The following is a 16,739-nucleotide window of genomic DNA, read 5'->3' as shown; positions in this document are numbered from 1 at the left end:
GGGGGGGGGGGTGCGGACCGCATAGGGTGACACCATTAAAGGGTTGACACTTGACACCAAGGCAAAAAAATAGCAAAATATATTTAAAAAAATTATAATTCCAATTTATTAAATGATACACTATAGTGAGTGTTAAATTGTCTTTTAAAGCAAAGTTGACAAATCCTGACAAATTGGGGAGGGGGGTGTGTGACACCATTAGGTGCCGCACCGGGTGACACCCGACCACGCTACGCCACTGTTTCTTGGAAAGCCTACATAGGTCTATATACTTCAACATTTATTTTTGTATAGATAATGCAACAAATAGGTAGCTCTCGGATCTTATTTTATTATACTAACCGTATTGAACAGTCAAAGGGGAAGTACTTATAGAATCTTTTATTTTTTTATTATTAGAGTTGTCACCCCTACTTTTTCAATTTATCGTTTTATTTTTTAAAAAGTTTTTTTTAGATCTGTAGAGTAGACCTTGATAATCTACATAGATCTAGATCTAGATCTAGATCTAGATCTAGGTAAGTTTCACTGTTGTTTTTTTTTATTTACATACTTGTCATTACACGCCGACTCCAGCGATCTAGATCTAGATCTAGATTCTAGATCTAGATTCTAGATCTAGAAATCTAGATCTAGATTCTAGATCTAGACCTCTACTCAGTCTGTGAGTCTAGTCTAGGCCCTAGGGCAGGGTCTAGATTAGTCTAGAAGAGTGACACTAGTGACTAGTGTCACTAGATCTAGATCTAGAATAGATATAAGATCTAGTTTGTATCACAGTAGTTAGTAGATCTAGCTAGGGCCTAGACTAGAGTATTCTTAATCCTAGAGCAGTAGATATCTAGATCTAGAATAGATATCTAGATCAAGAGTATTTTAGAGAATCTAACTATTCTAGCTAGTAGTCTAGATCTAATAAATATTGTAATATAACTCTTAACTATGATCATAATGATCTAGAAATCTAGTAACTAGACTATATTCTAGGGTGTTGGGAAATTGCGAGGCTCGAAAAGCAAAATGGCGAGGTGGAAGAATGCGAGAAGGGCGCGAAAACGGTCAGTCACGTGAATTTTTGTCTTAAAATACAAAGATATCTGCGAAAAATTTATCGCTCCTGAATTACAGTGGTATTTGATGCAGACCTCAAAGACGTTTTGTTTACAACTTTACATTGTTAAAACTTCCGATTTTTCCGTCGCTAGACATACTGATGATTTGTCAACTCCCCCCATCTTTTGTGTCAACTCAGAATACCACCTTGTTCGAAACCCCCCGCAATACAGCCGACGATAGATCAACTTCTGTCTTTTGTGTGGAACACCGAGGCTGCCTGATTTATTGTCTTTGAAAGAACACCATGCCCGAACGGGGAGGTCAACTGTGATGAGAATGTGACATGTTGTGAATGTGGATTGGAAGAAGTAGCCAAAGAAAAATGTATACATGGGAGTCTAATGAACTGGGTTGGATGTACTATGTGTGGAAGATGGTGTCACGAGATGTGTTTGAGTAGTGCTAGGACTGTTTTAGAAGATTTTGATTGTAAATTTTGTATATAATTAAAATTACTAAATAAAAAATAAATTACACATTTTAAAATTGTTTATCTATACTTTTACGCTTTCTGCAAGTACAACAATCCAGGAATACATGTGGCACAATATCTCTCCCGCTGACAAGATTATACCAGTTCATAATGACCCGGCACACGTTAGATTTTTAAAAACAATATAGACTGAGTCGGGATTTTCCTCTCGCTAACGAGAGCGGGCGATGGCAGAAGCACAGCAAGGATGTTAGAATTTTTTAAAGATCTATCTTAGTTTTAGTATCTTTCTTTCTATCTATACGTAATAATGAAAACTGGATAAAAAAATTACAACATACAACACTCGTGTTAAAGGGTACGAGCCGAACCGCGGCGTATCTTTAGCCGTTTTTTTTTTGTTTTTGTTTTATTATCTACTTTTCAGTAATTCATAATTTGTGAATTCGACAGTACCAACGCTGCCACTGAAAATATTTGTTTTAAAACACTATTAGTAGCTCGTTAAGGACGATATCCCCCCTCCTTTCCGCAACCCCTGCCCCACACTTCCCCCCCCCCCCCCCAGTGAAAGTAAACTCCTCTTAGTTACCTCCCCTAAGTTTAAAATAGTTTCAAACTAAATTATCTGCCCCTAATAGTCGTCACTAAACCCGGCTCTACAATTTAGCGTGAACCACAGCTCACCAGACCATGTAGGGGTGGGGGTAGTAAGGGAGCGCGCTTATAGTTTGGTGTTTTCTATTGTCTCCAAGAAGAGAAATATATATATATATATATATATATATATATATATATATATATATATATATATATATATATATATATATATATATATATATATAGGTGGTTATAAGCTTATGCTTGTTTAGTTTAAAACAAAAACAAACAATTTAAATTAACCAAACTTTTTTTCGCTGAAGGTGTCTAGCTATTTACCCGTGATTCCGCAGGTAGGTCTCGCATTTTCCCGCCTCGCCATTTCGCTTTTCGCGCCTCTCAATTTCCCAACACCCCATATTCTAGATCTAGATCTCTAAATAATAATTATCTAATATTAATATGTTAAAAATGAGATACAAAAACATATTAGGCATTATTAGTAGTAGGCCTATTTATTGCTTTAGAAATTTTTTAAATGTAGGCCTGGATCTATGTGCTGCATAGTCTTATTTTAATAATTTAATTTCTTTTTTTTTATTGCAGAAAAACATAAAAATGAAACTACTCGTCAGTAATCTTTTGGTTCTGACATTCTTTTTGGAAGCTGAGTGTCGAGAAGTAAACGCACCAGCTGGGAAGTTCCGTGGGTCAGTCCAGAAATCTCTTCAAGGTCAGCTTTATGTGGCGTTTCTGGGAATCCCCTTTGCTGAGCCACCCGTGGGGGAGCTCAGGTTTGCCAAGCCAAAGCCTTACCCCAAAATTAAAGTAAGTCTTAGGGGTTGTCCACAAATGCACTTGAAACCCTCGGCCCAGGGAGAGGAGAGGGGGAATGATGATGACTTATATTCCTAGGAGGACACTGGTTATAATATATATTTTCTATATAAATTATATATTTATACTCTTCTTCTTCTTCTTCGTTCTTAATTATTAGTGTTGAAGGGGATCGAGATTTATCTGCCAGTGGGTTTGAACTCGAGACTTTGTTCGAATTTATCAACCATGAGCTTTTTGCCGACTCGACCACGCCTCCAACACAATTAAGCGTTACGTGTCAACTGGTTATGCGCCATTGAGGCCATTGACTCCGATTTCAGCTTGCTTTTCTTTTTGGATTTGCTTCCATAGCCTTTGTCCAACCAAGAACAAACTACAAGGCAGCATTTGTTTTAATTTTGGAGTTGTCTCTCCTAGAAGAGTGGCTGTCCCCAGCTAACGAGCCTCATCTGCCCGAGGGCTCGAACTCGAGACTTTTCGGTTTAGCAACCATGAGCTTTACCGACTCGACCACGCCGATCCCTATATTTATACTGTTTTGTTTGGGGAAGGGTGTGGACTTACCCCTTCTCCCTCCCCTGAAGAGATGCTTGAAAGAATCGCTGCCCATCCACATTCTTGATTACAAGTCCAAAGTCCCTAATTGTCATTTATATATGGCTCTTTTTGAGAAATTAATTTACTTAAATTAATTTGGTCTTGTTTACTGAATAAATATGGTAAGACAACAAACATAAGCTATATATGCATGTTTTTTACACTGCAACTTCTAATGATAATGTTCAGCCATTCTTTAAAGGGTCTTCTATTAATGACATCATGCTTTTAAAATATTTTCTACCTCCCTCTCCAATTTCTATTGTCACAAAAAGTCAGCCTCTTCGCCCTTCGGATGTCACACCTCAACCTACCCCACTTAAAATTGCAACTGTGTTTTTTGACACATTGTCGCACAGTGACACAAGTTTGAACCTGTATTCCATTCTTCTTTGGATCATGAAGTCATTTATAAACAACCCATTTAAAATACAATGTACATTGGCTCTAACCTTTAGCTAATCTGGCACTGACAGAAAGGAGCCAGATTTTCATGGTTGCTTTTGATACATCTAGAAGATATAGATCAAGATATTAGATACTAGAGTACTTAACTTATATACTGCTATAGCTAGATTATTATTATTATGAAGTAAAAATTAAGTTCCCTTTTCAAGCCTGATGGTCCATGGGGAAATTACCATACATTGATGTATGTTTAGAGCAAACTAAACTTGCCATATGTTGTATTTATTAGGGTACATATGATGCCACAAAAACTCCGCCCATATGTATACAACCACAAGGTGTGGACTTGGGAGGTCCTGGCCAGGAAGATTGCCTGTACCTAAATGTCTACCTGCCAATTACTCCAATACAGGTAAGTTGTCAATAACTTAACTAAGCTCAGCTCTAGTTTTTTGGAGGCGTAGTTTAAATTTTATGTAAAAATGAAAATTTAAGTATACTGAAATTGCCTGAACTTTAATGTTGATGAACACTCATTTTCAAGCTCATTGATAGTTTTTGATAATTAATTTACATTGCATATATTTAGCTTTAAAAATAAATAGAAATAAAATTAAACTGAGTTAGAATTTAAGGATAAGCTTCACTTTTAAGGTTAAACACAATTGTATAAGATTCAATGTATAACTGAGCTCAGAAATTTAAAATCGTAAACTTACTTGAAAATGTGAGTTCTAGTTTTGAATGATTCTTTAACAGAGCTTAGAAATTTAAATTGTAAACTTACTTGAAAATGTGAGTTCTAGTTTTGAATGATTCTTTAACAGAGCTTAGAAATTTAAAATTGTAAACTTACTTGAAAATGTGAGTTCTAGTTTTGAATGATTCTTTAACAGAGCTTAGAAATTTAAAATTGTAAACTTACTTGAAAATGTGAGTTCTAGTTTTGAATGATTCTTTAACAGAGCTTAGAAATTTAAAATTGTAAACTTACTTGAAAATGTGAGTTCTAGTTTTGAATGATTCTTTAACAGAGCTTAGAAATTTAAAATTGTAAACTTACTTGAAAATGTGAGTTCTAGTTTTGAATGATTCTTTAACAGAGCTTAGAAATTTAAATTGTAAACTTACTTGAAAATGTGAGTTCTAGTTTTGAATGATTCTTTAACAGAGCTTAGAAATTTAAAATTGTAAACTTACTTGAAAATGTGAGTTCTAGTTTTGAATGATTCTTTAACAGAGCTTAGAAATTTAAAATTGTAAACTTACTTGAAAATGTGAGTTCTAGTTTTGAATGATTCTTTAACAGAGCTTAGAAATTTAAATTGTAAACTTACTTGAAAATGTGAGTTCTAGTTTTGAATGATTCTTTAACAGAGCTCAGAAATTTAAATTGTAAACTTACTTGAAAATGTGAGTTCTAGTTTTGAATGATTCTTTAATCTGTCCTCCATTGGACTTTACTAATTGACATTAATTAATTAATATCAATATTTAATAATTAAAATTAATATTTTAATTAAAGCTTATAATTCATATTGTAGGAAGACGAAAAACGACTAAGAAAAGTCTTTGTTTACATCCACGGAGGTTCATACTTCATGGGGTCAGCCAATGAATATGTTCCTGGTGATTTAGTCTCCATGGTAAAACTTACATTTTACATCTTTTAACCCATGTTATGTTTTTACTTTAAAAAAACTAGTTGGTCTTTGTTTTGTTTTTAATATGTCAAATATTTTAGACTTTTCACAACAAGAGTTCTGTTTTTTGTGATTCTTTGTGCTACAAACAAGTAGAGATTATTATTCTTCACTCCCCAGATTACAAAGGTGATCAAAGATATTCATTTAAGAAAATGCTTATTAAACAAAGACACATTTTTAAAATTGTATTAAAATATATTCTAATTATTGGCATTACTTTTTTAAAGGGCACATTTAAATAATAATAGCAATATTTACAAAGATTATTTCTTTCAATGCCTTTGGTAGACACAGGTACAGAAGATAGTCCAAGTAAAGACAAAACAGTTTTAACCAAATGAGATCTAAACCTACCAATTCACGCAGCACCAATTCGCCTTGACACGCTTTCATCAAGTCAGAAGTGTTACCACTCTAGCCATTTAGCCCCAGCTTTAAATTTTTAATTTTTAAATTGTTATTTCTGCAGCAAGTCCTGTTTCCAACCCTTCTACATCTCAATTATAACCACTCAATGCAGAATTTGCTGTCCATTTCTAATCAATTTCCTTACATAGCCTGATAGGCTAAAACACTTTAGTAGTTTAAAGACTCAGCTATGCATATCTTTTTAATCAAATTAACTAGTTTTAAATTATTCATGGTTATTGATGTAAAAAATGTCCATAGTTATTCTTTTTAAAAAGCTCAATAGGATACTTTTATTGTATGTTAACACATCCAGTAGCGTAGCGAGGGGGGGCGGGGACATATGTCCCCGTGCGCCGACCTTAGGGGGCGCCAAATTGAAAGTTTGAGGGGGGGGGGTGCAAATGAAAAGTTCGGGGGGGGGGGGGTGCAAATGAAAAGTTCGAGGGGGGGGGGGTGCAAATCGAAAGTTTGAGAGGGGGGGTGCAAATCGAAAATTTGCTCCCAAGGGGGCGCCAAATTGAAAGTATGTCCCCGGGCGCCGGGAAGGGTCGCTACGCCTCTGAACACATCTTTTCAAATTAATAATTATTTACTTATAAACTATTGTTCAAAATGCCACAATGTTTCTCTTAAGCCAAACCATTGATTTTGTTTTGTCTATTTGTAGGGCGATGTCATTGCTGTGACTTTTAACTACCTGAATTTGTTTTGTCTATTTGCAGGGTGATGTCATTGCTGTAACTTTTAACTACCTGATTTTGTTTTGTCTATTTGTAGGGTGATGTCATTGCTGTGACTTTTAACTACCTGATTTTGTTTTGTCTATTTGTAGGGTGATGTCATTGCTGTGACTTTTAACTACCTGATTTTGTTTTGTCTATTTGTAGGGTGATGTCATTGCTGTGACTTTTAACTACCTGATTTTGTTTTGTCTATTTGTAGGGTGATGTCATTGCTGTGACTTTAAACTACCTGAATTTGTTTTGTCTATTTGCAGGGTGATGTCATTGCTGTGACTTTTAACTACCTGATTTTGTTTTGTCTATTTGTAGGGTGATGTCATTGCTGTGACTTTTAACTACCTGATTTTGTTTTGTCTATTTGTAGGGTGATGTCGTTGCTGTGACTTTTAACTACCTGATTTTGTTTTGTCTATTTGTAGGGTGATGTCATTGCTGTGACTTTTAACTACCTGATTTTGTTTTGTCTATTTTGCAGGGCGATGTCATTGCTGTGACTTTTAACTACCTGATTTTGTTTTGTTTGTAGGGTGATGTCATTGCTGTGACTTTTAACTACCTGATTTTGTTTTGTCTATTTGCAGGGCGATGTCATTGCTGTGACTTTTAACTACCTGATTTTGTTTTGTCTATTTGTAGGGTGATGTCATTGTTGTGACTTTTAACTACCGCTTGTCCTGGCTTGGGTTCTTGAAGGGGGACACGCCCGAGTTGCCTGGCAACCAGGGCCTCTGGGACCAGCTGCTGGCTCTACAGTGGGTCAAGGACAACATCAAGGCCTTTGGGGGTGACCCTCACGACATCACCCTAGGGGGGAACTCCATGGGCGGGGAGAGCGTCTCGGCTTTGAGCATCATTCCTCAAGGTCGAGGTTTGTTTACCAAGGTAAGTTTATAATATAAATAACTACCATAATTTTCATCCAACAAGAAAGACTTTTTTTTCCCTCAAAAGTGGGTGGGGATATTCCTTGTGTCGTACAGAGTGCATGTACAATTTAGTTTATTTTTTATTTTTTTCCTTCTTAAATCCCCTCTATGAATCTCATAGAAAAACAAAATAAGTTACTTGATTTAATCTGGTTAGTTTTAGGCATGTTTTGTGTTGTAGCGTTTTTAAAATGTAAAAAATAAATTATATTGGCTTTTGCTTCCAAAGACTTATGTAGAAAAGCAATTTTGAAATTTACCACTAGATTTTCTTCTATGTGCTACACCTAGTTCCATGATATTATTTTTGTGAGCACAGTGCATGGCCTCGTTGGGCCTGTCATGTATGTTTCCTGGGCACTAGAAAACTTAAATGAAAACAATTTGTTGTCAAATCAAAATCATAAATCATAATGCTAAGGCTTAAACTTTTTTATTACATGACTTGACATTCTTTATTAACAATATCACATTCTATATTCACACAATTGTATTCTTTAGTTACCTTGTTGCCTTCTTTATTCCCCATATCATATTGTCTATTCAAACACACTTATTATTTATTCATCATATCAAGTACTGTATTTACCATATTACATTTTGTGTTAACCATATCAAGTTCTGTATTAACTTGATCACATTTTGTATTAACCATATCACAATCTGCACTAACCATATCACAATCTGCACTAATCATATCACATTCTGCACTAATTATATCACATTCTGTACTAATTATATCACATTCTGCACTAATTATATCACATTCTGCACTAACCATATCACAATCTGCACTAACCATATCACATTCTGTATTAAGTATATCAAGTTCTGTATTCACTTTATCAGATTCTGTATTAACCGTATCACATTCTTTATTAACCGTATCACATTCTTTATTAACTATATCACATTCTGTATTAACTATATCACATTCTGCACTAACCATATCACATTCTGCACTAACCATATCACATTGCTTATTCACTTTCAGGGCCTGATAATGAGTGGCACCATGTTTACCTGCCCCTCCACCCCAAAATCCTCCGACGTCCTTTTTGATCTTCTCACCACCAAAGTGGGCTGTGGAAACACAGCAGAAAATCCCAAAAACAACAGCGCCATTGTGGAATGTCTGCGCTATTTGCCAGCCAGCTCTTTCATCCTCCCATTGGAAGGGCACCTGACAAACAAGTTCACCACAATAGACGGGGAACTGTTCTCTGCTCCGATAGGAACCCTGATAGCTGACCAGTCGTACCTGGAGAGTGTAGGATTCTATGAGAGGAATTATATTGTCAGCCTAGTCAACAATGAGGGTGCTGTAGAGTATCATGGACCATTCCACATCGGCATGGGTAGTGTAGCATTTTTTATTTTTTTATTTTTTTTTATTTTGGTGGGGACTGGCGAGTAATATTTTGTTTGGGTCATGTAGTGTATTAATTTGTTGGGAACAGGGCATTATCCCCTCATCAATTACCCCCTGACATTATCCCCCCAGAGTAATTACCCCCCCCCCCCCCCCCTGTCAATTACCCCCGCCCAGTAGGACTAACCCCCGGGGAGGGTTAGGGTTATCGCTTGGGTTAGGGTTAGGGCTATGGCTAGGGTTAGGATTAGGGTTAGTGTTATGGTCAGGGTTATGGTTATTGCTAGGGTTTTGGGTTAGTGTTAGGGTTAGGGTTAGGGTTAGGCTTTAAAAACAATGTCTAGCATTGGTTTTGGTTTTGTGTTAAGTTTTAGGCTGATGTGAATGCTTAGGTTTTGCTCTTTTTCGTAAGTTGAGGATTAAGGTAAAATATAAGTATAGAATTTGAGTTTGAGTTAGGACTATTGGGGGGGGGGGGTAATGTCCTGTAGCCTAATTTGTTAGGGTACTGTGACATTATGTTCTGTTCACCTGATTTAATGACTGCTGTCATGCTCTTTTTATTTTGTATGCCTGTTAAAATGCAGAAATAGTATCAATACTATTTGAATTAAATGAATATTTTGAAAAAAAATTCTATGTAATATACTAAATTTAATGTTAATAAGATATCTTAAAAAAGAAACAATATATATTTTTTATTTAGGTAAATCCAGATAGATCTACATAATATTTATATTATTATTTTTCACTATAAAAATTTTAAACAAAACAAAAAGGTTACAATGACACTCTGCTCAATCAAGACAAGTTCACTGCTTGTAAAGACTTAAATTTCAACAAATTACCAATAAGCTGCTTTTATAGATTTAATGTTCACTTGCAATTTCTCCCATATGTTTTATAGACTTCATGTCTAATGACCAATCTATCCCATATGTTTTATAGACTTCATGTCTAATGACCAATCTATCCCATATGTTTTATAGACTTCATGTCTAATGACCAGCCTATCCCATATCTTTTATAGACTTCAAGTCTAATGACCAATCTATCCCATATGTTTTATAGACCTCATGTCCAATTACCAACCTATCCCATATCTTTTATAGACTTCATGTCTAATGACCAATCTATCCCATATCTTTTATAGACTTCATGTCCAATAGCCCCTTTACCGTGTGTCACGAGTTAACTCGTCATATAAAATCTTGGGCTTAACCGTACATCACGAGTTAACTCGTCTTCAGATAAAAAAGTCGTCTGTGTGCCGTGCGTCCCAAGTTAACTCGTCTTGAAAAATAGCATTGGAAATCAATTACAATGTAGAGGGAGGCTAATCTAACAGCAAATTCAACAGCGGATGATAAAAATAGGTCATCACGTGATGTGAAAACAAAAGTGGAAAAAAAACAATTACATCAATGTCAAATGTTGTTCCAGAGGCAGATGACTTAACAGCAGAGTTCCTGAGCCAGAAATTCCGTCTGCCGGTGCAGGTGTGCCAGTCAGTGCTGGACTGGTACAAGATGGCCAACAACTCCTACATCAGGCCTGGCTACGACATCCTGGGCGACCAGATCATTGGGCTCCCAGCCTTCAAGTTTCTTGAGACCTTCGCAGCTAACACTGAAAGTAGGTGGCTAAAGTCTTAAAAACTCTTGGCTACAAGAGCAGGAATGCTGTTCTATACTTTGAGGCATGGGACGGTGTGGCCTAGTGGTAGAGCACTAGTTTGCTATACAGTTAGGCATGGGATGGTGTGGCCTAGTGGTAGAGCACTAGTTTGCTATACAGTTAGGCATGGGATGGTGTGGCCTAGTGGTAGAGCACTAGTTTGCTATACAGTTAGGCATGGGATGGTGTGGCCTAGTGGTAGAGCACTAGTTTGCTATACAGTTAGGCATGGGATGGTGTGGCCTAGTGGTAGAGCACTAGTTTGCTATACAGTTAGGCATGGGACGGTGTGGCCTAGTGGTAGAGCACTAGTTTGCTATACAGTTAGGCATGGGACGGTGTGGCCTAGTGGTAGAGCACTAGTTTGCTATACAGTTAGGCATGGGACGGTGTGGCCTAGTGGTAGAGTGGGTGGTGTAAATATAATAACTTGGTAGTTCTTAAGGCTGAGGGAGTATCATTGTCATTTCTTAATGGTCATCGAACAACAAGTGAGCGCCATTTTCTCCTAATGCTAGCTATAACCTCTGCCTGTTTGACTGTTAATGTTAGGCCTCTTTCTTTCAACTCTTTCTCCATTGTTCTTCTCCATTGTTCTTCTCCATGTTTCTTTTTGCCGCTATTGTATTTTCTTGTCCATCTGAGGGCAGTCCTAGCCAATGTGTCTGCTCTCATCCTTAACACATGTCCCAGCCATCTCTGTGTTCTGTGTTTGATAACAACTATTGATTGTTGAATACATATTATTCTTTCTAATTCCTCATTTTACTTTTAAATATGAGTAATTGGTAGTATGGTTTATCTTTCCTGATTCCATGAGGAAGTATTATCATTTTCTATTATTGTACATAGTTATTTCCTCAATTAAATGACTAGCTAAGTTAAAAATATCCAAGACAAGTATTCTAAAATTCATATAAAGTATGAGATAGTGTTGTAGAGTATGGGGTTCAATTTTTTACCAGTAAAGTAAGTAGTTCCAGTTGAGACCTAGCGATCATTGGGCAGAATGCTTAGAGAGATGTCCATTTCAAGGAAATCATATTAAAAATAACTCTCTGTAGAAACCACACCATCCCTTCATATGCCGAGGAATGAACTCTACTTCAACTTTTATAAATTTCAGTTTCCTTTTAAAAAAAAATTTTGTATTAATTTTTTTTAAATGTGTACATTTTTTGCCTCATACATTTGTTGATAATTTTATTTTTGACTGAAATTTAGTTGACCAATATATTATGCTATTGTTAACTAAAATTTTATTGACTAATACTTTTTCACTATAAATTAGTTAACAAAAGATTTTTATAGATTAAGACATTGTTCTCTAAAAAATTTTTTTTAACTTCCTATTATTGATCAATCTATTGTTGACAAAAGGTATTGCTGACTAAGGTATTACTGATTAGGCTATAACTGATTAAGACATTATTGGCTAAAATATTACTCAAATATTTGCATTTATGATCTAACATTGCTGAAAAAGATATAGGCCTACTTAACAACACATTTTTACTGTACTATTTCTAGATACCATGGGAGAGTCTTTCTTCCTGTGGTTTGATCACTTCCCCAGTTACCTCCCCTCCACGCTACAGGGGATGCTGCATGGTGTTGATTTAACATACCTGTTTGACCTGGAGCCTAAAGACGTTCTACGCTTCTATTTCAACTTGAAAGGCACCAAAGATTTCACAGAAGAAGATTTCAAGCTGAAGCGTGTGTACATCAGAATGTTGACAGACTTCATGAGAAATATGTAAGTCATAGTTATCATCTTTTCATATTCGTACCTAAAACACATGGAGCAGATGAAGTAGAACTCATCTGTTTCAATGAACTGGGCACATAAGGTCAGCACTATGCCCATTAGCCTTTATTTCCCAAAAGTTAGCCAGGTACCCATCAGAGCTGGGTTGACTCTGGAATGTCCAGCAGACTTGAGCCCAGAATCCGAACTCAAGACTTTCAGGATAAAAGTAAAGTTCTCTTTCAAACCTGACGGTCTACGGGGCAAGTGAAGGGATAGTGTGGTCAGCACTATGCCCAGCCGCCTTTACTTAGGTACCAATCAGAGCTAGGTGGACTCAGGGATGGTCTACTGACTTGAACCCGGATTCGAACTCGAGACTTACGGGTTAGCAGTCCAGCTACTTTTGGGATAGGGACAGAGTGGTCTAGTGGTAGAGAGCTGGACTGCTAACCCGTAAGTCTCAAGTTCGAATCCGGGTTCAAGTTAGTAGATCGTCCCTGAGTCCACCCAACTCTGATGGGTACCTAACTCAGGTTAGGGTAAGTAAACGCGGCTGGGCATAGTGCTGACCACACTATCTCTTCATATGCCGAGGTCACAGAAACAAGTGAACTCTATGTCACTTGCCCCATAGACCGTCAGGTTTGAAAGGGAAACTTTACTTACTAATAGTAGTCTACCCTTGGCAAGGCCGTCTCATGTAAGTGATGCAGAGAAGTAAATCTGTTGAGGATTATAAATTTACCGAAAAATACAAAACAATAAAAGATAATATTTTTTTCAGAAGGATGATTTTACCCAGTGAATAAAAAACATTGCCTTTTTTGTGAATAAGAATTTTCGTTCTGGTTTGCTGACAAAAAACAGTATTTACCTGGTCTCTTTTACAAAAGGCTGTTAAAAATTAAAACAAATAATTTTAAGGGAAGTAACTCAATATAAACTTCTTTAAAACTGATTTATTCTTAGGTGATCTCCCATTAGTTCAAGTATTTATATAATATGCTCATTTTCTAGTCTATACATTGATCAGCTGGTCAGATAATCATCAGGGCTGAGTGGTATCATGATTCAACTTGATACATTTGGATTAGAAATAGCATACATCCCAAAATGTACCCCACCCATTCTAAACATTTGGTTTTTTAATTAAAAGTAATTTTATTTCCCTTCCTCAGCCACCCTGGATCTGTGTACAAGCAAGAATTTGATCTAGAGTGGCCCAAGTTTGACCTGGAGTCTGAGTTCTACCTGAACCTTGGGAGCCAGCCCAGCATCAAGCAGTTCCCTCTCTACTACAGGAGGAAGCTGTGGGATGTAGCGGTGCCGCAGTTGATGGAGGAGTATGCTGAGAGAGGTGGTACACAGGGCAAAGATGAGCTGTAGCATGTACCTGTGTAGATGTTTACCTGTGTAATTACATGTCTAACTGTTTACCTGTGTCTCTGTTTACCTATGTAGTTGTTTACCTTTTTAGTAATTTACCTGTCTAGTTGTTTACCTGTCTAATAATTTACCTGTTTTATTGCTTACCTGTCTAGCTGTTTACCTGTCTAGCTGTTTACCTGTTTTATTGCTTACCTGTCTAGCTGTTTACCTGTCTAGCTGTTTACCTGTCTAGCTGTTTACCTGTTTTATTGTTTACCTGTCTAGCTGTTTACCTGTTGAGCTGTTTACCTGTTTTATTGTTTACCTGTCTAGCTGTTTACCTGTTGAGCTGTTTACCTGTCTTGTTTACCTGTCTAGCTGTTTACCTGTCTAGCTGTTTACCTGTTGAGCTGTTTACCTATCTTGTTGTTTACCTATCTAGCTGTTTACCTGTTGAGCTGTTTACCTGTCTTGTTGTTTAGCTGTTTACCTAATTGTTTACCTCTGTAGCTGTTTACCTGTCTAGTTGTTTAGTTGTTTACCCGTCTATACCTCCACGCTTCTAACTATACACTTTTGTCACGCCAAAGGTTGTTTTTTAATCAGAGGTTGTTTTTTTAATTATACATTTTTAATTGGAACATTTTTTATATACAAGATTTTTAAAATAGAATTCTGGCAATTCTTTAATCAATGTATGCCAGGTACTAAATAAGCTGCCTATAGCCATGGCTGTTAGCTAGCCCACAACAAGGCAGATTCTGGTCTTATTGGTCTTTGAACCAGCAACAAATGAGACATTACAGTGCATGGGAGGGTGATGAAAACCAAATTAGACAAAATGCTTATTTATAAACCTAATTCTATCATATGTAGCATATAGTTATATCTCAAAGAGTTGAGCCAAAAAAATTAGAATTGGCCAAAAATTTCCTGCCATTGCCATGGTGATGGTGGCCATCTTGGAGTTTTTTTAGCATTTTAACATTAAAATATCTTTCTTAATTATTATTAAAATTGATCAAAAATTTTTTTAGTTATTCTGTTTACATGTACCAACATAACTGATAGAACACATGTTTGAAAATTTGTTTGGTTTTGTTTTACAGTTAAAATGGGTTTTTTTTGCACACATTTAGATTTTTTAAAAGTGATTTTCAGATATTTTTTTTTGTAAAAACAAATGTATTTTAAAATATTAAAATGTAATCTATTAGAATTGTTACCAACATGCATCTCTATAATCCTGCAAGATTTAATTGAATTTGCCTAAGCCATCTTTGAATTATTTCAATGTTAAAAAGGTAAACTGAATTTTTTATTTTTAGACTTAATTCTTTGAGTTATAACTATATACAAGAAATGATAGCGTTAGGTTTTTAAATGAACATTGTGGCTAATTTGGTTTTCATCACCTGCCCATGCCCTTAAGTGATTACTTCAACACCATTTGTAGACAAATGTAGATAAGATATTGTACAACCAGATCAGTATTACCAGACAATGTTCAAGTCCAATGGGACCAAATATGTTATCCCCCCTTTTTTTTGGTTGTAAAATATGCATGTGTGGTTGTGTGTGTTTATTGCTGTCATATCCTCAAAGTTTGAGACCAACTAAGTGAATTTGTTGCATGCTTAACAAGGATTTTTATGTGGTTTTATGTGGTACTTAATTTTGTATTTATTAATTTTGAGATGAATGTCAGAAGAGAGAAAAATTAGTGCATGATATATTGTAACCATTTATGTAATTGTATCATTTTTTGTGTGAGAAATTTTTTATTCACATTTATCACAGAATTTATTGTATGTAAAAAAAAAGTGTTACAAAGACTGCCTTAATGTTGAAAATACATATTTTTTTATGAAGATTTGTAGTGACTCATCTTGGTTGTTTTTTTGTTGTTTTTTTTAAAAGTGAAGTACCCTATAAGAACCTGGTGGTTCATGGAGCAAGTGAAGTAGAGTTCACCTGTTTCTGTTACCTCTGCATATGAAAGTGTAGTGTTGTCAGCACTATGCCCAGCCGTCTTTACCTAAGTTAGGTATAAATCAGAGCTAAGTGAACTCGGGGACATTTCAATGATTTGTACCCAGATTCGAACTCAAGACTTTTTGATTAGCCATCTACTGCTCTACCGCTAGGCCACGCTGTCCCTTTTTGTTTTGTAAAATATTGCCTTTACGCACTCTCCCCTTATTCTAGATTATTCTAACCTATTTCTATCTAACCTACAACTGACCTGTAACACCTTAAATTAGTAACAATTATGGAGTTTGTGAGTAAATTATTTACAAAACATGTAGGCCCCTATAGCCTGCAGTTACCAGTTTTACCTAACTAATTCTATTGATCATAGTTGACTACCCAAATTAACATCGTATGTGTTGTTTTAACTGAAATAGAGTTCCCAAGAATTTTGTTCCATAGTGTGGCCTGAATACCCTGTCTTGAACTACTTAATCATAATATTGGAGTGGATTTCCTCCAACACAACCAAGTATTACATGTCGAGATGTTATACACCTCAAGGCCTTTTGACTCTGATTTACCTTTCTGGATTTGCTTACATAGCTTTTGTCTACCCAAGAACAAACTACAAGGCAGCAGTTGTTTGATTTTGTAGTTGTCTCTTTAAATATAAACTTATTTGCTTTTACTAACTTATTAATAGAAACTTATATTTTTTTACAGAAACTTATTTTTTTTTATAGAAACTTAGTTTAAAAAAAAATAAAAACTTTGTTTTTTTTATATAGAAACTTAGATTTTTAAAATAGAAACAG

General features: G+C 35.8%; 1 protein-coding gene across 1 annotated transcript; it reads left to right on the top strand.

The window, feature by feature from the left end:
* Nucleotides 1–460: 460 nt before the first annotated feature.
* Nucleotides 461–15,259, top strand: LOC131942911 (acetylcholinesterase-1). Its single transcript, XM_059302880.1, has 9 exons — nucleotides 461–518; nucleotides 2,756–2,977; nucleotides 4,284–4,406; nucleotides 5,539–5,640; nucleotides 7,491–7,736; nucleotides 8,775–9,138; nucleotides 10,596–10,787; nucleotides 12,360–12,588; nucleotides 13,761–15,259. The coding sequence occupies exons 2-9, from the start codon at nucleotides 2,768–2,770 to the stop codon at nucleotides 13,966–13,968; spliced, it is 1,674 nt and encodes a 557-aa protein (XP_059158863.1). The 5' UTR covers nucleotides 461–518; nucleotides 2,756–2,767; the 3' UTR covers nucleotides 13,969–15,259.
* Nucleotides 15,260–16,739: the final 1,480 nt, after the last annotated feature.

This window comes from Physella acuta, unplaced genomic scaffold (genome assembly GCF_028476545.2).
Source record: "Physella acuta isolate Inbredline_101_S28 unplaced genomic scaffold, ASM2847654v3 ptg000037l, whole genome shotgun sequence".
NCBI lineage: Eukaryota > Metazoa > Mollusca > Gastropoda > Physidae > Physella > Physella acuta.
Note: the sequence above shows the minus strand (reverse complement) of the source record. Positions and strands in the feature narration are given on the sequence as shown.